Raw genomic sequence first — 21,009 nt, forward strand, 5'->3', positions numbered from 1 at the left:
TAAGATTCTTTGACTTAAATCTCTTTTGGGGTTTTCCCCTCCCTTTTAATTCTAGATGAAAACACTCACAAGATTATTGGGGTTTTTTTGTTTGTTTTTTGTTTTGAAAGGGAGTTTTGCTCTTGTCGCCCAGGCTGGAGTGCAATGGCGCGATGTCGGCTCACTGCAACCTCCTCCCGGGTTCAGGTGATTCTCCTGCCTCAACCTTCTGAGTAGTTGGGATTACAGGTGCCCACCACCATGCCCGGCTAATTTTTGTATTTTTAGTAGAGACGGGGTTTCACCATGTTGGCCAGGCTGGTCTCGAACTCCTGACCTCAGGTGATCCACCCGCCTCGGCCTCCCAAAGTGCTGGGATTACAGGCGTGAGCCACCGCACCCGGCCAAGAATACTCTTTAAGACGTCTGCAAATAGTGTGTTTCCGCATGGGGTGGTACCAATATAAATGCTTAATCGAATGTTATGTATACAGAACTAAAAAGTTTAAAGATCGGTCCCTAAACCTATTAAAATTTTTGAAATGAAAGCTATCTGGCAAACCAAGCTACACTGCCAATGTACTGACAGACATCTCCAATTTTAAAAGTAGAAATAAAGTTCTTGGTAGGTTGAGTCCCCAAAATACAAATGAGTAAAGCATGAACATATTTCTTTTTTAAAAGTTTATTATTGTTGCCAATATATAATAGCTTACTATGTGTAGGTATCGTACCTACATTATTTCTAATCTTCAATATAACCCCATGAGGTAGGTTGTGTTAATTACATTTTGCACGTGGAGAAAGTGAGGCCCAGGGAGGCTAAATGATTTTCCCTGTCATGCATTCAGCTGCAGACATGGAAACTGAACCTACGTATGTCTCACCCAGAGCCCAAATTACCAATCCTCCTGTTGGTAGTTGTATAAAGACAAGGTAGTTTAAACAGATTTTCAGACTGAGTCACAAAACACTGACAACTCAAGTACTGAAGAAAAAGAAAGACAAAGGTGTAAATGTAATTATAGTGGGAAATATTAAACATGTATTTTTTAATGTCCACAAACCCACTAAAATTAAATCAACTCAATAGAGTACACAGAATAAACATGTAGTAAATCATGCCTGACATATAGGCATATTCTGGTTTCAGTGGTTAACTGGATCTAAAAACTGATTCTTTATGAAGATACTAATGAAATACACATACTGAAGGTAAAGGTTTTCAAAGCACAATACAAAGTTGGAAATGAAGGTAGAAATATAACAGTTTTTTTTCTCCACATCAGACAGGTAATGTACTAACGCTGTAACAAGCTCTTTGGGAGGCACATCTCACACATGCAATGGGAACACCTAATTACTATGTTTATGAACTACAAAAGGATCTAACAGTTTTTAAAGAGTATTTTTAAATTGGATGTTATTTGTAAAACAAACTTGAAAATCATAAAAACGAGTGCAATTCTACTAAAGTACCCAAAGTGATATTACTAAAAATGCTTTGATTTCATTATCCTAACATTTTGGATTTTGTATATATTTATATTTTCTCTTTGATTTTATTACCAACATTTGGCACATGTCTTTAGTCTCTTACTCTCAACTCTTTATTTTAACCAAGTCCTATTTCAGTATCATGACCCTTCCTCTACAATCACCCTGACCGGAAAGTCACACTTATTTTTGTCTTAAAAAGGGGGAAAAAAGGTTGAAATCTGAGCCAGAAACAGCAAATAATTTAAACACCAACAAATCTAGCTTAGACTCCAAACAAAAATACTACATTATATTAAAATTAGAGAATCAGCTAAAGAATAGACCATGTTCGTTCCTTGGTGGTGGATGAAATTATCAATTAGCCAGCAACACCAACTAGGAATTAGTATAATGAAGAACTTCAAAGGGTATTTGGTGCCATCTACTGGAAATGAAGTAGTAAGTATAAAACAAAGGTTTTGAGATTCGGAGTTTTCCTAGAAATTATTTTACACAAATGTATGGAATGACCAGTTAATTAAGAAAACCGGAAAGTATAAGTTTTGAAGAAAAAACTGAGAATCCTAAGATAATGAAGAAGTGGTGACTTTCAATACCTAGTGCCTCAAAGTCATGGCCTAAGCATTGACTGAGAGTCACAGCTCCAGAAATAGAAGTTGGGAATTCTAGAAGGTTTGAACCTGAATTTTATGACCAGAACTTTAAATAAAAAGCCATGTGTAATAGCATAAACATGGGATGACAATAGTTTATATCTCTGAGCATATATCAAGATATACTGAGATATATACTTGAAAATGGGGAATTACAAAGACATAAAATATTAGACTTGTCAGATAATCTTTACTGCCAAGTAAATCTCTGCCCAGTCTCCTCTGGGGGGCTTATACTCCACTTGGGCATAGGACAGTATATTAAGAGGTAAATGCCAATACTGAGCAAGCAGCAGGCTCATCACACACTATGGAGTTCTCTGCCGGAGATGCCGCTTCAGAGAGCACCCCAGAGTGGCAGGGAAGACAACTGTTACCGTATTATAATCCTGAAGTGCCTAAAAAGTTCTATCACTATGGGAATTAAAGCCCCCTATTTATAACTGAGTTTGATACCTCCTAACTACTATGACATTAAAATAAATTTTGTCTTATAAGGTTTTGAGGAATCGATTTTGTTCCTCGAAGAATATAAATCAGGATTTCAAGTTTCTGGTTCAACAGTATCATCTCTTTCTTTGTGGCTATTTTGGACACACTAATATGATACCTAACATCCTAATATTAAATTTTAAAAACCTTTAAAAACGCTGCTTTGCAAAAATTAGTCACTCTACAAATCTGTGATTTAGAAAATGAGGCAATGGCCAGGGGCCGTGGCTCATACTTGTAATCTCAACACTTTGGGAGACTGAAATGGGAGGATCACTTGAGCTCAGGAGTTTGAGACCAGACTGGGCAACATAGTGAGACCTCACCTCTACTCAAAAAATAAATTAGCTGGGTGTGGTGGTGCGGCCTGTAGTCCCAGCTACTTGGGAGGCTGAGGCAGGAGGACTGTTTGAGCCCAGAAAGTTGATGCTCCAGTGAGCCATGATCGCACCACACAGCTCTCCAGCCAGAGCAGCTAAACAAACAAACAAACAAACAAAAAGGCAATGGCTAAACTGTCATATGTACATCACACAAAACACTATGCAGCAGCTTTTTAAAAGGTAGATTTACATATACTGGCAAGAAAAGAAGATCCCTAAGGCACAGTGTTGAGTAAATATATTGTAAAATAACCCTTACAGCATTTTCTTTTTAAAGGCCCAAACTATGTATTTTCCCAATTTCCTACTCTGTTATATACATACAGGCATGGACAAAAGATACAAAGCAAAGGGTTAGCAGAAAGAATGGGCAATATCATTCTGAGTACTGTTCGAAAGGAGTTTAGCTTTGTCACAATGTTTTAAGACTGTTACAAGAAAGACGCTTGCCACAAATGATATTTCCTAAAAGAAAAAAATGTAATATTTAACTTTTCTTCTGTTGAGGCAAGATAAGTCAAATGCATGTATCATAAATAAGATTTTCTTTACAAGAAGGAAGAACTGAGATCCTGTTTTTTGAATGCAAGTTAAATACAAAATAAAGTACTTGGGTAACTAAAGGTAATCAGATGTAAAATGAAGATCAAGGGACTAGGTTAGTGAAAAAAGGTTACAGAACTATATTCACGAATTCAAGACATGCATTGAGCGTTGCACTCTGTGCCAGCCACTGTGTGGTGCTGGGGCTGCAGAGCTAACCAAAGAGATCCCCCACTTCTCCGAGCTCGTTGTCTAATAGAAGAACCAGACAATAATAAAAGAATATAGAGTATGTCAGGCAGTGATAAATGCGGTGAAGACAAGTAAAGGAGGGTTTGGAGAGCCACACGGAGAAACTGGAACCCTCATATATTGTGGATGGGACTGTAAAATAGTACAGCAGCTTTGAAAGACAGTTTGACAGCGCTTTATGTTTAAGTTAAACGTAGTTTCCATATGACTTGGTAATTCCACTCCTAAGCATACTCCCAAGAGAACTGAAAACATGTTCATACAAAAACTTGTATACAAATGTTCTGGCACCATTCTTTCTTTCTTTCTTTTTTCTGAGATGGAGTCTCACTCTGTCGCCCAGGCTGGAGTGCAATGGTGCAATCTCTGCTTACTACAACCTCTACCTCCGGGGTTCAAGCGATTCTCTTGCCTCAGCCTCCTAAGTAGCTGGGCTTACAGGCACACACCACCAAGTCCGGCTAATTTTTGTATTTTTAGTAGAGACAGGGTTTCACCATGTTGGCCAGGCTGGTCTTGAACTCCTGACCTCAAGTGATCTGCCCACCTTGGCCTCCCAAAGTGCTGGGATTACTGGCATGAGCCACCACGCCCAGCCATGGCACCATTATTTCTTAGTAGTCAATAAGTGAAAACAACTCACATGCCCATCAACTGATGAATTATAAACAAAAATGTGGTATAACTATAGAATGGAGTATTATTTGCAGACAAAAAAGAATGATGGATGTACTGATACATGCTACAACACAGAGGAACTTTGAAAACATTATGCTAAAAGAGAGGAGCCAGACACAAAAGGCTACATATTGTATTATTCCATTTATATGAAATGTTCAAAATAGGTACATCTGTAGAGACGGGAAGTACATTAGTGGATTCTAGGGGTGGGGGGATGAGGAGTGATTATTAATGGATATGAGGTTTCTTTCTGGGGTTATGAAAACATTCTGGAATTAGGAATGATGGATGCATAACTCTGAGTATATTAAAAACCACTGAATTGTAAGCTTTAGAAGGGTAAATTTTATGGTATATAAATTTTATCTCAACTTTTTAAATGTTAAAAAAAGAAAGAGTAAAGCAGAGTGCAGAGACAGGGAAGAAAGTTTGCTATTTTGGATAGGGTGGTCAGGAATGACCTTAGTTTGAGCAGAGATCTGAACAATGTAAAGAAGCTACTCGTGCAAATCGGGGAGGTGGGGGAACATTCCAGAAGGAAGAAAGAGCAAGTGAGAAGACTCTGGGAGTAGACACAAGCCTGTTTTGAAAGAACAGCAGGGAGGCCGGCCAGTGTAGCTCAGTGCAGTGAGCAAGGGAGTGAGGCTGTAGAAAGCCAGGGTCTAGGTCATATGGAGGCCCTGTAGACCACACTGAGGACTGGACTTTTTTCTAAATGATTTAAAAAATCACTGGAGCCAGGAGCAATATGACTAGTTGCACATTTAATTAATTAATTAATTTAGAGACAAAATCTCGCTCTGTTGCCCAGGCTGGAATGTAGTGGTGAGATCTTGGCTCGCTGCAGCCTCTGCCTCCAAATTTCAAGCAATTCTCCTGCCCCAGCCACCCGAGTAGCTGGGATTACAAGTGCATGCCACCACATCCAGCTAATTTGTGAATATTTAGTAGAGACGGGGTTTCACCACATTGGCCAAACTGGTCTCAAACTCCTGACCTCAAGTGATCCGCTGGCCTCAGCCTCACAAAGAGCTGGGATTACAGGCAGGAGCCACTGTGCCCAGCCTTGACGTACATTTTAAAAGGTTCCTCTCTGATACTGGGTGGAGAATAAACAGGCAGCAAGAGTGGAAGGAGGGAGACTTGTTAGGAGGCTACTGCAGTAGTCCAGGCAAGAGAGATGGCTTAGGTTAGCACAGGTGGTGAAAAGTGGTCAAATTCAAAATGTACTCTGACATTAAAGCCAAAAGAATCTGCTAATGAATCAGATGTAAGGCATAAAATAAAAGAGTCAAAGATGGCCTCAAGGACCATGGTCTGAGCAAAGGAGTGAATGAAAGCCCATTTACTATGATGGGAAAGCCCCAAAAAAGAAGACTGGGCAGAGTTCAGTTCAGTTAATCTTAAATTTGAGGTGCCTAATAGTCTAGTTGCAGATACATGACTGTAATTCAGTAAAATGGTCCGACAGGAAGAGTATAAATTTGAGAGATGGCAGAAGGTGTTTGAAGCCACACAAATGGACAGTTCACCAAAGAAGAGACTGGAGAGTCCAAGGACTGAGCCCTGGAGCACTTAACATTTAGACACTTAGAAAACTTGGCTCAATTTACATCCCCTATGAGGATGAGCCTCTTAGAGGAAGAATACAAGGATGCTGCACTTTGGTTATTCTTCCAGAATTAGATGATCTAATGGATAAAAAGATCCTTCAAACCAAGACTTCTGGGATCAAAGGTATCTTTTCTCGATTTTTCAAAGATTTCCTCTTCTTCCATTTCTTTAGTGTTAGCTCACAGACAGCAGATCTGTTGACCTACCAGATTCTCTAAGATTATTTATCTGCAAAGTATGCTGCCTTAAGGATTTCAAGTCAAATCTCTAGTAACACAACACCAATAAAATGATAAGGCAATAATTTGGCTTGGAGTATATTATTTTATCCTAGAAGATTTGGCTTCACTATTAAGACAACAATTAGGTCTGCTTTTCTTAGGTATATAGAAAAATAGAAACAGTCCTTCTGATGGATTATTTACAGATATATAGTATTTTGGTGGGTAGAGGCATGGGGAACTATTTAGCTCAGCTGGCAAAAAGTCCAAGCAAAATAATCCAAATGCCTAGGGTGGTGACAGTTGTGCAATGGGTACTTCAAAGCTGTACAACATTCAAATATTTAAACATTGAAGGCAGTAGGTAGAATAAACATCAAGAGTTTCTGCCTTTATGCTGAATAGCATTAGCTTTCTCATCTGGGAAATGGGAGATGGTAGTACCTGCTCTATTTATCTCATAAGGATTAAGTGAATCAAAGTGCTCTGCACCCTGTAGCATGCAATGCAGTCATTATCATTACTATTTTCTTTACAGGGAACTAACGTGCCAGGAAAGCTTTCAAAGAACTACAATAGGCCGGGCATGGAGGCTCACGCTTGTAATCACAGCACTTTGGGAGGCCGAGGTGGGTGATCACCTGAGCTCAGGAGTTCGAGACCAGCCTGGCCAACATAGTGAAACCCCATCTCTACTAAAAATACAAAAATTGAGGCTGAGCACTGTGGCTCATGCCTGTAATCCTAGCACTTTGGGAGGCCGAGGCGGGCGGATCACAAGGTCAGGAGATTGAGACCATCCTGGCTAACATGGTGAGACCCCATCTCTACTAAAATACAAAAAATTAGTCGGGCGTGGTGGTGAGCGCCTGTAGTCCCAGCTACTTGGGAGTCTGAGGCAGGAGAATCACTTGAACCCGGGAGGTAGAGGTTGCAGTGAGCTGCGATTGTGCCACTGCACTCCAGCCTGGGTGACAGAGCGAGACTCCATCTCAAAAAAAAAAATTAGCCAGGCGTGGTGGCATGCACCTGTAGTCCCAGCTACTTGGGAGGCTGAGGCAGGAGAATTGCTTAAACCCAGGAGGTGGAGGTTGCAGTGAGCCAAGATAATGCCACCGCACTCCAGCCTGGGTGACAGAGCAAGACTCTGTCTCAAAAAAAAAAAAAAAAAAAGAACTACAATAGGTGGTCAAATTTCAGATGCAATAAGGATTTTAAAATCTAGTTAAAGATTTGTAAAATGTACACGCAAGGATAACCATTACAGAATTGCTTAAAGTAGCAAAATGTAGATGGACTTGAATGTCCATCTACAGGGGATTAGTTAAATAAATTATGGTCCATCCTACAATGGACTGACTATAAAGCAGCCCTTAAAAATCTAGAGATAAGGCCAGGCACGGTGGCTCATCCCTGTAATCCCAGCACTTTGGGAGGCCAAAGGGGGTGGATCATCTGAGGTCAGGAGTTTGAGACCAGCCTGGACAACATGGTGAAACCATGTCTCTACCAAAAACACAAAAATTATCCGGGCATGGTGGTGCACGCCTGTAATCCCAGCTACCAGGAAGCTGAGGCAGGATAATTGCTTGAGCCCTGGAGGGGGAGGTTGCAGTGGGCCAAAACTGTGCCACTGCCCTCTAGCTTAGGTGATAGAGTGAAACTCTGTCTCAAAAAGGAAAAAAAAAAAAAAAAGAAATTAAAAAACTGAGACAATTTTACAGGTACTGATAAGAAACCATCACAAGATGTGTAAGATGTATGTGAACAAAGACTAGGTGCAGAACAGTATGAAGAGTTTGCTTCTATCTTTATATACAAGAGATATATATATATATAAATATATGGTTGTATATATGTGGAATATCTCTGAAAGGATATACAATTAATGCATCATTAGATATCCTTTGTATCATCTGAATTGTGTTCCATGTTTGTAGTACTCAGGAAAACAGGTTAAAACCTAGCCACACAGCCTCAACTACCAGCAAAGTCTACAACAGAATGGGTGATGGTTATTATCTTCAATAGAAAAAGAGCATTCTTCAAATGAAAAAAAGAAATGCTTGCCAAAAGACAAATATTAATAGATCCAAGATTTAAAATTAGCATGTCACAAAAGAAATATGGCTAATACATTTAAAAAATATTCATCCTCCCTACAAATGAAACAAAAATACAAAACCAAATAGTACCATTATTTTACCCATCAGGTAGGAAACTTTAAAACAAATTTTACACTTAATATTTGTACATGTATCTGAAACAAGAATGCTCATACTTTACTGGATAGAGTTGGCTGTTACCTTTTAGCCAGAGATACCAAACGTCTTAAAACATGTATACATAGCCCTTTTAATCTCACTCAGCAATGCCACGTCTAAGTACGGACCCTGAGGAAATAATGAAACATACAAAAATAGGTATGTAATGGAGACAGATAGTAGTCACAGTTTTAATTATAATGGCAAGTCATGGGAGGCAAGCCAATGTTTACCAATAAAACATTAGTTAATAAATTATGATACAACCAAGTAGCTACTAAAAGCTAAGTTTCCAAAGAATATTTAAAAGTACTTTTTAAATGTTCACAGTACATGGGAGAAAAAAGGGTTAAAGAAAGAACTGCATACATATTCTGATCTCATAGGTGGGATCAACCCAAAGAAGCCTGGAAAGACATATACCAAAATGTTGAAATTGATTATTTCTGGGAGTAGATAACAGGTGATTTTCTGCTTTTCTTTTACTTTTTGGTTTCTCTGAGATCTTTTTTTTTGCATGTAATGCTTTTATACTTGCAGAGAGAACCATAAATGGTATTTTTGCGGGGCGGGGGGTGACCACAGAAGATAGAAAAATCTAGTTATGCTTTTTCATTCTCCCATTTTTAGACTACTAACAATCAAGATACTTAAATCTATGTGTGAAAAAAAAAAAAGAAAATGTCTAGGGAGATTCTTTAGTAATAAAAATATTTATCAAATCTAAAAGGGTAGAAATACTACTTTATTGGATAAACTTACTTCCAAATTACTTTCATGTTTTTTAAGAAGTCCTAATGAGCATTCAAGAAGAAAACATATACTGCTTCCACAGGAATAAGGACAAATAAAATGGGGTTGACGCCTGCCACAAATGATATTTCCTAAAAGAAAAAAATGTAATATTTAACCTTTCTTCTGTTGAGGCAAGGTAAGTTAACTGCATACATCATAAATAAGATTTTCTTACTTTACAAGAAGGGAGAACTGAGATCCTGTTTTTTGAATGCAAGTTAAATACAAAATACAAAATCCACTCTCTGACCAAGATGAGGGGAAAAAAATCATCCTTCAACACTTCAATTCTCATGCAATGAAATCCAAAGGTCTGTTGAATCCACCTTTTCGATTCATGTACTGCCTATGATGAGAAGAGAAAATTCATTTTTTTTTTAATCCTATACTCCTCTTATAAAAAAAAAACATGCGTCAGAGATTAAACCTATAAACCATCTTTATAATAGCAAAGTCTAGGGTAGAAACTATTCAAGGTAATTTAATGTATATTTAGAGATTATTTTACTTTCAAATAAACCAAAGACTTTCAGATTTCTTTTAACTCCAAATAGCAGTATGGAAGTTTAATTCTGAAATTATTTGAGAAGATTTACAGACTTAAAAAAAAACTCAATTGAAAATCCTTATTTATTTTAGGTAACACGAAACATATAATTTAGAAATACAGAAGAGTTCCAAAACAGGCACCCATTGAGCAAATTCAATTGCACACTGTAATGATTCTCCCCATAAGATCTTATTTGAAGGTAATTTTACAAAAGACTGTCCAAGATGATTCTAGTACCTTAGCTTATAGCATTTTCAATCACATGATTCATAATCTAAATTAACTGGACTATTAATCTTTTATCAGTGACAAAGTTAGAGAGAAAGGCAATTGTTTGAAAATATCTTGACTTTTCATTCATTAAGAATTCAGTGAGATTTCATGTATGGATTGGTTCGTTCCAAAACTGTGGTACAAATAAAATATGCCTATACTTAACAGAAGAATATATTTACAGTTGAAATCCTTACATAATCTAGTTTACGAGACATCTATTTTATACCTAAATTATAATGAAATCAAAGCCCATAGACTTGAAATTATGCTTTTCTGAGGAAATTACTATCTATAGTCCTAAAATATTTAAGCCAACTACCCTCTCTCTAATAGCTATTAGCTTACATGTAAATGGGAAAACAATTTTAACACGCCAGAATATAAGCAATAAAGATAATATTTCATTCAAACAAGGAACAGTATGGAAAACTGCTACATTTCCTACAAACATGATTATCTCATAATAAAGTTCGAAGTACAAAACTGATTTATTGGTTCAAACATAATAATGGGGGCTATGCATACCTGTACTTCCTCTTCTGAGAGACATTTATGGCATAGGCATTTACAGAGCCATCCACCTTCTTACCCTGAAGAAAAACAATAAACAAACAAACAAAAAACAGGAAGGATACATTAACTCAGGATACATAAAAGCAGGTGTGGTGGCAGTGGCATGTACCTGTACTCCCAGCTAGTTGGGGGAAGGCTAAGGTGGGAGGATTGCTTGAGCCCAGGAATTTGGGACTGCAAGTAGCCATAATCACACCAATGCACTCCAGCCTGGGCAACTGAGCATGATCCAGTCTCAAAAAGAAAAAAAAAAAAAAGAAGAAAGAAGGAGGAGAAAGGAAGAAGGAGGAAGGAAGAGGGAAGTAGGGGAGAAGCGGGGGCCGAGGGGGAGGAGGAGAAGAAGAAGCAGAAGAAGCGGCAGCGGCAGCAGCAGAAGCAGAAGAAGCAGAAGAAAAGCAGCAGAAGAAAAGAAGCAGAAACAGCAGCAGCAGAATAAACAGAAGCAGCAGCAGCAGAAGAAGCAGAAACAGCAGCAGCAGAAGCAGAAGCAGAAAAAGAAGCAAGAGCAGCAGAAGGAGCAGGAGCAGAAGCACAAGCAGAAGCAGAAGAAGCAATAGCAGCAGCAGCAGAAGCAGCAGAAGAAGCAGAAACACAAGCAGCAGAAGAAGCAGAAACACGAGCAGCAGAAGCAGAAGAAGCAAAAGCAGCAGCAGGAGCAGCAGAAGCAGAAGCAGAAGAAGCAAGAGCAGCAGCAGCACAAGCAGCAGCAGCAGCAGAAGCAGCAGAAACAGCAGCAGCAGAAGCCGAAGAAGCAAGAGCAGCAGAAGGAGCCGCAGAAGCAGAAGCAGAAGAAGCAAGAGCAGCAGCAGGAGAAGCAGCACAAACAGAAGCAGCAGCAAGAGCAGCGGCAGCAGCAGTGGAAGAAGAGGAAGGAGGAGGAGGAGGAGGAGGAAGGAGGAAGGAGGAGGAGGAAGGAGAAGAAAGAAAGAAGGAAGAAGTAGGGAGGAGGAAGGAGGGAGGAGGAAGGAGGGAGGAGGGAGGAGGGAGGAGGGAGGAGGAAGGAGGAGGAAGGAGGAAGGAGGAAGGAGGAGGAAGGAGGAAGGAGGAGGAAGGAGGAAGGAGGAAGGAGGAGGAAGGAGGAAGGAGGAAGGAGGAGAGTCCAGTGAGGGAGAGATAATTTCCAGATCCTAAGCTCCCAAGTGGTATAACTCTCTGCTCACATTTTTACAATCGTATATAAGCAATTAATATTCAAACCAACAAATATTCACAGTGTATGTACTATGTGCAAGGCATGCTGAGAAAGTAGGGTAGCAGAATCTAATCTTTTCTGGTCAAAGAATACTTTGAAACCAGATAAAAGGTATAATCTCCAGAAAAACTCACATTCATACAAAATTTAACTTACAACCTTAGCTAATAATATTCTCATATCATGGCTGGAATGGTTGCCATTCATCTAAATCCCATTTCTTGTACAACCCTTGCAATTTTTTGTTCATTTTAAAAATTATTATTTTTTAGACACAGGGTCTCACTGTCGCCAGGTTGGAGTGCAGTGGCGTGATCACAGCTCACTGCAGCCTCAAACTCCTGGGCTCAAGTGATCTTCCTGCCTCAGCCTCCCGAGTAGCTGGGACTACAGGCACATGCCACCAAGCTGGGCTAATTTTTAATTTTTTTTTTCTGTAGAGATGGGATCTCACTATGTTGCCCAGGCTGGTCTTGAACTCCTGGTCTCAAGCAATTCTCCTGCGTTGGCCTCCCAAAGTGCTGGAATCCCAGGCATGAGCTGTTGTGCCCAGCCCAATTTTGATCTTTAAATCAAGAATCAGAACAGAGTAACAGACACAAATGCTAGGTTGTTATGTGTTACTCCATCTTGACCTTTCTGAATGTAGCACCCATCCTCTTTTTCACAAATTCTTGTTCAGGTCTTCTGATCAGCCAAGTCAACCCAACATACCCACTTTCCCCCATGTTGTTCCTCATGCCTGAATTGCCTTCCCTGCCTCCAACTTGAACTATCTGGTTATTACCCATTGTTCAAGGCCCAATTCAAACATTCCAGTTGCCAGGAAGTGCCCTCTTCTCTAACTGCTGAAAAATGTTAACTGTGCTTTCCTCACAGTACCCTCTATTTCTTTCTTTTTTTTTTTTTTTTTTTGAAATGGAGACTTGCTCTGCCACTAGGCTAGAGTGCAGTGGCGCAATCTCGGCTCACTGCAACCTCCGCCTCTCGGGTTCAAGTGATTCTCCTGCCTAAGCCTATCAAGTAGCTGGGACTACAGGCATGCACCACCACGCCCAGCTAATTTTTGTATTTTTAGTAGAGATGGGGTTTCATCATGTTGGCCAGGATGGTCTTGATCTCTTGACCTCGTGATCCCCCGCCTCAGCCTCCCAAAGTGCTGGGATTACAGGCATGAGCCACCGCACCCAGCCCAGTACCCTCTATTTTCTACCCTATAAAACCATGATGTACATCATAAAGTTATTTTCCCTATGAGACTGCAAGCTTCTTGATGGAGGGATATGTCTGAGAGTCACCTTTGCATTCTCACATCCTAGGTCACTGCACTCCCAGATATTCAGAAAATGACTTAGATAAGTATCATCAGCTAACGTCGTGACACACATAAGTGACCCCCACCTCCTCCCTCTCCCATTACTACTTATGCAAGATTAGCCTATCTGTGTAGTGTACTTAATTAGATATTGGTGTCAGGGCAAAAACCGATTCTGACCCACTGGCCAAAAGGCATACACAGACAAATAATATATTTGAAGTGGGGCTAAAATAAATGTATTTGGTCTTACTTTTCTATTCCTATTTTCATGTATTTTTTGGGGGGTGGAAGGTAAGTCCAGAACAAATTACTTGAGGTATATGATTTTGAACTCCCTATAATAGGAAGTAAGCATGACTTAGAAAGACTGGTCTTGGGCACAAAAAAGTAAATGATGATAACCTTCTTACAAAGTTCGATTCCTAAAGGTTTACTGATTTCTGGAAACTATTTGCAGAGTTGCATATTATTAGCCCTATCCTCATTTATTTACATGCTGGCATAGAAAATTATCCATTAATAAACAAAACCAAACTTTGAAACTACCTAGAAGAATGTTATTGAAGTAATTGCAGTTTTAGCCATTATTTTCAATGGCAAAAACTGTAATTACTTTTGCACCAATCTAATAAAATGAAAGGGAAAAGCCAAGCACATTGCTGTGAGGCTATAATCCCAGCTACTTGGGAGGCTGGGGCAAGAGGATTTCTTGAGCCAAGGAGTTTGAGTACAGCCTGGGCAACATAGGAAGACTCTGTCTCTTCAAAAATAAAAAAATAAAAAATGGACTGAGGCAGGAGGATTTCTTGAGGCCATGAGTTCAAGACCAATCTAGGCAGCACAGCAAGACCCTATCTCTGCAAAAAATAAAAACATTATTCTGGCGTGGCAGCATGTGCCTACTCTCAGCTACTCCAGAGGCTAAGGCAGCGAAATTGCTTCAGCCCAGGAGGTCAGGCTGCAGTGAGCCATGATCATACCACTGTACTCCAGTATGGGTGGCAAAACAAGACCCTGTCTCTAAAAAACTAAAAAATGAGGCCGGGTGCAATGGCTCACGCCTGTAATCCTAGCACTTTGAGAGGCCAAGGCAGGTGGATCCCTTCAGGCCAGGAGTTCGAGACCAGCCTGGCCAATATGGCGAAACCCCATCTCTACTAAAAATACGAAAATTAGCCAGGCGTGGTGGCAGGTGCCTGTAATCCCAGCAACTTGGGAGGCCAAGGCAGGAGAATTGGTTGAACCCAGGAGGCAGAGGTAGCAGTGAGCCGAGATGGCGCCGCTGCACTCCAGCCTGGACAACAGAGCAAGACTCTGTCTCAAAAAAATAAAATTAAAATAAAAAATAATACAAATAAAAAAATGAAAATACAATCAAATAGAAAGGAAAATGGGTGACTATACTGGCATATGAAGAGGTCCCACAATAGATCAATGACGAAACATCACAAGATACACATTACTTAAAAACACAAATGAGCTGACTTTATAACTGATAGCCATGAAGCCAACTGCATATAAACTAAATTAACATCCTTGTAGATGTCATTTTAAAAAACTGACATCAATTAGTGTGATGGTACTCCATAATTTTTATAAGATCTATGACTTTTCACCTAAGTTTTCCTTTATAAGCAAACATCTTCATCACTGACTACCTTTAAGTGATGGGTGGCACCACCCTTAGATCCGACTTTCAGGAACTTTAAACCTAACATCCAGCAACAGGAAAACCAAAAAACAGAGAAAATAATTCCATTTTCTTTGGGGGAAAAGTTCCCTCCCCATTCTTCTAAAGACAATAAAGCTATAGTTGCTTTACTTTTGACGTATTTTTATTCACCCAACATATATATTAATAAACTTTCATTTATAAAATACTCTTTGGAAAATAAATAAGAATTTAGGGCATTGAAGGGAAAAAAAGCTGATAAATAAACTTCATTAAATTCCAAAACAGAGTTCACATAACCATTGCAAGAACAAGAGCTTGCTCTTAATTTCTCACCTCAAAACAGTCATGCCTCAGTACTCCTAAGTTACACACTGTCATTTTAAAACATGTGAGCCCTACACAGTCACATTAGTTAGAAAGAAACTCACAGCAACTGCGATTACCCCATTCCATTAGCAACTCAATGGAATATAAGACTTGGGAAAGTGGATTATTTTTGACAATTTTTTCTCAAACATCTCTATTTCCATTTGCAAAACTAAATGGAAAGACTTAAAATTGTAGAAAAGATTTTGAAAAATATATTGTTTTTCTTTCCACATACCCTCCCTCTCTCCATCCCCTCTCCTCCCTTCATTTCCTCTCTCTATACCCATCTCTCTCTTCCCCCATCTCTCTCTATGCTCTCCCTCCTCTACATAATCCCTCCTTCTTTTTCCTTTTCCCTCATCTCTCTGCTATTATGAAGGCTAGACAGCATTCACTCCCCTACCCACCCCGCTTCTAAGCTGTGAGACATGTACGCAGCTGCCCAATGTCATCTCTATCTGGCAGCTGGATTTTGTTCTTCCATTTCCCAGCAGTTCCCCTTCCAGAAACTCTGTTCTGGGTTAACTGTATCACTGAGGGTCCCAGCCTGACACCTGAGAGGCATTACTAACTACTCACTCCCACTTCCCCCAGCTCCTGAATCGTTCTCAACTCAGTTCAGGCCTTCATCATCTTTCACTTGCACAAATCAGCAGTTCTCCCTGCCTCCAATCTAACCCACCTCCCATCTGTCCTCCGTGCTGCCCCCAGAGTCATTGTTCCAAAACACACATATAACCATGCCACTCCCTTATTTAAAAATCACTACTTCCTCTCCTCAACATCTAAAGAATAAACTCTGAATTCCTTAGCATGACTAAGGGCATCAAAAGCCCTCTGTGATTTGCCTCCTACCTCTATTTCTAGCCTAAGTCACTAGCCCATCAGCACCCCTTTATCCCTGGCCGAATCTGAAATTCCCGCAATACACTATGCTCCTTTACACCTACATGGCATTTTCATGAGCTCTTCCCTCTACCTGAAATAATCTTCTTCCTCTTCTTTGTCTGATCACTTCTACTTGCCCTTTAAGATCTAATTCAAACATCGTCCCTTGCAACAACTCCCTGAATTCCAATGGCAGTTCACTGTTTCCTCCTTTGTATTCTCAAAGCCCTTCAAACAGATATTGTCTTATAACCAAATAAATCTGTATAAATGGAAAAGAACATGGAAAGACAGGACAGTCATAACATATTAATTCAAATGAGAATGTTGCACGTTTGACTTACTTTTGTGGAGTCAAAGGAGGCAAATCCCATTAACTTCATCATTTCTATTTCTTCCTCTGTTTTGCCCTCTAAGTCTTCCTCTGCAAAAATGAATAATTTTGTGACCTATCATTTCAAATATATACATAAATAAAAAGAGAGGTGGTAACAGATTAATAGTCATTCCACCTCACTAGCAGAGAACACACAAAACAATTAGCTGAAGATGAGTCTAATGAAAAAATTCCTCTTACATTTGGACAGAATGTAACTTATGGTACCAAAAAAATGTCCTTTCCTTGAATCCTTTAGACAGGATTACCTTTTTAAAAAAAGAATCTGGGTTTCGTATTAAGGACTACCTATAACATCAGGCATGACACTATATAGTTCTGAAGACACTTCCAAAATAGAATATTCTCATGTTTTTAACTACCATTCTATATCAGGAGCACCATAGATAACCAGCAACTTGCTAGGGTGCAATTAAAACAAAATCTCAGGCTGGGCATGGTGGTTCATGCCTATAATCCCAGCACTTTGGGAGGCCGAGGTGGGAGGATCACCTGAGGTCAGGAGTTTGAGACCAGCTTGGCTAACATGGTGAGAACCCGTTTCTACTAAAAATACAAAAATTAGCCGGGCATAGTGGCGGGTGCCTGTAATCCCAACTACTCTGGGACGCTGAGGCACGAGAATTGCTTGAACCCAGGAGGTGGAGGTTGCAGTGAGCCAAGATCGTGCCATTGCACTCCAGTCTGAGTGACAAGAATGAAACCCTATCTCAAAAAAACAAAAACAAAACAAAACTCAAAACTATATGCAATGAATACTATAAAAGGCTTAACATTTAGATGTTCAAGATTAAACTTTTATAATTTTATCATCACTGTACTTTTCCTATAGTTATTTATCTAATAACATTACCAGTAATCTGCCGTTCTTTGCTCTTTGTTTCTTTTGTTTCTTTCTTTTCCTCATCTCTTCTTTCTTTCAGTCGAGAAGGGGAAGGAGATGTGGATCTATGTCGTCTTGGAGATCTAATATTTATAAGCAGAGATGTTAGAAACAGACAGACATATCAACTTTGTATCAATCAGCACAGATATACATGAGCCGAGCTCCACAGAACCACGAGTCATTCTGTATAGCAAAGTGAGGAAAAAGGTTCTGCCAAGGCCTTGATTGTTAACAAAAAAAATTTTTAATGGCGTTTACTGCTTAATCATCAGTTGCATTCAATACAACCAGGGCTAGAAAGCTTTCTGGAAGGCAGAAAAATGTAAATTAAAAGTTTCTAACAACCACACACAAATATACAAAAAAGCTGACTTAAACAGCAATTGATGGTTATTAAGACTCAGAGCCAGGTGGGGCTTGGTGGCTCACGCTTGTAATTCCAGCACTTTGGAAAGCAGAGGCAGGAGGATTGCTTGAGCCTAGGAATTCAAGACCAGCCTGGGCAACACAGGGAAACCCTCTCTCTCAAAAACAAACAAACAAACCAAAAAAGACTCAGAGCCCGTTTCTAATGTTCTTCCAAGATCATCCATTCTTGATTACATACTTGAATAAATCATTATCACCAAAAAGTTAATAAAAAAGAAACAACAGGCCGGGTGCAGTGGCTCACGCCTGTAATCCCAGCACTTTGGGAGGCTGAGGTGGGCGGATCACGAGGTCAGATCAAGACCATCCTGGCTAATACGTTGAAACCCCGTCTCTACTAAAAATACAAAAAAAATTAGCTGGGTGTGGTGGCATGTGCCTGTAGTCCCAGCTACTTGGGAGGCTCAGGCAGAATTGCTTGAACCAGGGGAGGCAGAGATTGCAGGGGAGGCGGAGGTTGCAGTGAGCAGATTGCGCCGCTGCACTCCAGCCTGGGTGACAGAGCGAGACTCCGTCTCAAAAAAGAGGAAAAGAAAGGAAAAGGAAAAGAAAAGGAAAGGAAAGGAAAAGAAGAAAGAAACAAAAATATAAAATACTTATTTCTTTTTCTTGCCAAGCACCATGCTCTGGGGTTTGCATGCATTATTTCTTACTTACTCTTTCAAGACAACTTTGTGATGTAGAGTACTATCAGCACCATTTAACCAAGGTGAATGTTAGCTTTAGAATAAGGTTGGATTAAGTTTCCTCCATTTCAGGAAACCGTAAATCCCCTTATAAGCGATGAAAACAAAGTTAAGAGCTGCGACCAGTTTCTTAGGGACTTTCGGTAAATAAAACTCTTGGCTTATTTTCTGCCCTTACCGGGAGCGTCTTCGGTGCGGGGATCGCGAGCGGCTCCTTCTCCGATCTCTCTCCCGAGACCTGGACCTTTCTCGGCGCCTGCGTTCTCTCTCCCGGGATGTGGACCGGGAACGCCTACGCTCTAATGCAAACGCACACAAATTGCAGAACTGATAATTACCTCAAATATCTAGAGCTGCGCCGTCCAGTAGAAAAATAATGCAAACCATTACTAGTCACATTAAAAAGGTAAAAAGAGGCTGGGAGCGGTGGCTCACGCCTGTAATCCCAGCACTTTGTGAGGCTGGCGGGCGGATCACAAGGTCAGGAGTTGGAGACCAGCCTGGCCAACGCGGCGAAACCACGTCTCTAATAAAAATACAAAAATTAGCCAGGCGTGGTGGCACGGACGGGTAATCCCAGCTACTCGGAAGGCTGAGACATGAGAATCGCTTGAACCCGGGAGGTGGAGGTTGCAGTGAGCTGAGATCGGCCACTGCACTCCAGCCTGGGCGGGCGACAGAGCGAGACTCTGTCTCATTAAAAATAAATAAATTGATTAAAAAAAGAAACGAATCAGGGGCAGAACCGAGGGTCTAAGTTAGATCTCCTAATGGAAGTCCAGGGTTCTTTACATCGCGCTGCCTCATTTATGGGGCTGGTAGCCAGAAAACATTAAGAAATGAGCTCCCAGGACTCAAAATTCTTAATATCGATTTCCCTGTAATGACCTGGGCAGGAATCTAACATTTATTAAGTATTTAAGAACCAGGCAGAATCACATACTGTATGTTATGGGATGTAACATTAATTCTCACATCAGTTTTTAAAAGTTGGCAATACTACCCTCAATGACTAATTCTGGGAATTCGATTCAGAAAGGCTGAGTAGTGACTTGCCCACCGTCGCCCAGAAATTCAGCAAAGGAACTGAGGTCTAATTCTAAACCCACCGGCCACAGTGTAATAAAAGTTATCGTATGAGGGTGACAAAAACTTAATGAAACTAATTCAGAGAAAAACAACTGCCTTCAAACCGGAGAGGGCGGGCTGAAGAGGGCAAGGCCCAGGTCTACGTTCCTTTATCCACCCCTCGCTCTCCGCCTGGGAAAAGGGCCCGCCTCTCTGCTACGGAGCTACCAAAAACAAAACAAAATAAAACAAAAGGGACGGGCCTCCAACAGAGCCCCGTATTCTCCGAATCGCTACAGGACTCACCCCTCCGTGGAGAGCGGCTGCGACTGCGACCCATTTGGAGTCCCGCTTCCCGGAAACAACTGTGCAACAACTTCCGGGAGGGCCGGGAACCGAGCTTTTACCGCCGTCCAGAAAACGTCAAAACGACTCGCGAGGGTTCCGGTCTTCTTTGTTCACAGTGGGCATTAAAACATGCGATTTGGTGTTATTATAGAAATTCCTGGAAAATTCAGCCGTATACCCATTATCCTAACACAGCTTTCATTTTTCCCCCATTTTTGTCCACATGCACAAAATACAGCAAACCAACTGTAAACATAGCATAGACAAACAGCTTATGTTTTCCCACTTTTCCACATAACATTCATAAGGAGTGAATATACCAAAGTTCACTGTCCATCTGCTTTATATTTTCTCATGCCAGCATTGAGAAGGCACCCAAAACCTCCTATGGGCTCTTGGAAGGAAAACTAAAGGCCCCAAATTCCATCCTACCCGACAAAGTACTTCCCCAAAGTTGCCTCTGTCCTCAGGGAAAACAACAACAACAACAACAACAAAAACTTTAGAATGTTCAAAACTACAAAAATTAGGAGAAAGACTGTCTTGCCCCCAGGCTGAACCGTCTGTGTTAGAGCATAAATATGCTTACCAGGAAAGACTCAAACCTCTATTTCTTATTTTATTTTATTTTGTTCCAGGGTACATTTGCAGGATGTGCAGTTTTGTTACATAGGTAAATGTGTGCCATGGTGGTTTGCTACACCTATCAACCCATTAAGCCTTGCATCTATTAAGCTATTCTTTCCAATGCTCTCCCTCTCCCCAGCTCCTCCCCCTACAGGCCCCAGTGTGTGTTGTTCCCCTCCCTGTGCCCATGTGTTCTCATTGTTCAGCTCCTACTTATAAGTGAGAACATGCAATATTTTGTTTTCTGTTTCTGTGTTAGTTTGCTGAAGATAATGGCTTCCAGTTCCATCCATGGCCCTGCAAATGACATTATCTCGTTCCTTTTTATGGCTATGTAGTATTCCATGGTG

At 40.4% G+C, this 21,009-nt stretch overlaps 1 protein-coding gene and 1 non-coding gene across 3 annotated transcripts; both read right to left on the reverse strand.

The window, feature by feature from the left end:
- Positions 1-1,262: 1,262 nt before the first annotated feature.
- Positions 1,263-1,367, reverse strand: LOC129031000 (small nucleolar RNA U13). Its single transcript, XR_008500888.1, has one exon. It is a non-coding gene; the product is annotated as a small nucleolar RNA U13 (small nucleolar RNA).
- Positions 1,368-8,111: 6,744 nt separating this feature from the next.
- SNRNP27 (small nuclear ribonucleoprotein U4/U6.U5 subunit 27) lies at positions 8,112-20,142 on the reverse strand. Of its 2 annotated transcripts, XR_008500795.2 has the most exons (8): positions 19,991-20,142; positions 18,795-18,915; positions 17,469-17,581; positions 16,563-16,642; positions 10,729-10,793; positions 9,553-9,723; positions 9,345-9,466; positions 8,112-8,711 (listed from the first exon to the last, which is right to left on the reverse strand). XR_008500795.2 is itself a non-coding variant. In XM_054476746.2 (6 exons), exons 1-6 carry the CDS (start codon positions 20,022-20,024, stop codon positions 9,669-9,671), a joined length of 468 nt encoding a protein of 155 aa, XP_054332721.1. In that variant the 5' UTR covers positions 20,025-20,142; the 3' UTR covers positions 8,745-9,668. The 2 variants fall into 2 exon arrangements, 1 of the variants encoding a protein (XP_054332721.1); XM_054476746.2 differs by lacking the exon at positions 8,112-8,711 and having other exon boundaries at positions 8,745-9,723.
- Positions 20,143-21,009: the final 867 nt, after the last annotated feature.

Source organism: Pongo pygmaeus, chromosome 12, assembly GCF_028885625.2.
Source record: "Pongo pygmaeus isolate AG05252 chromosome 12, NHGRI_mPonPyg2-v2.0_pri, whole genome shotgun sequence".
NCBI classification, from domain to species: Eukaryota; Metazoa; Chordata; class Mammalia; order Primates; family Hominidae; genus Pongo; species Pongo pygmaeus.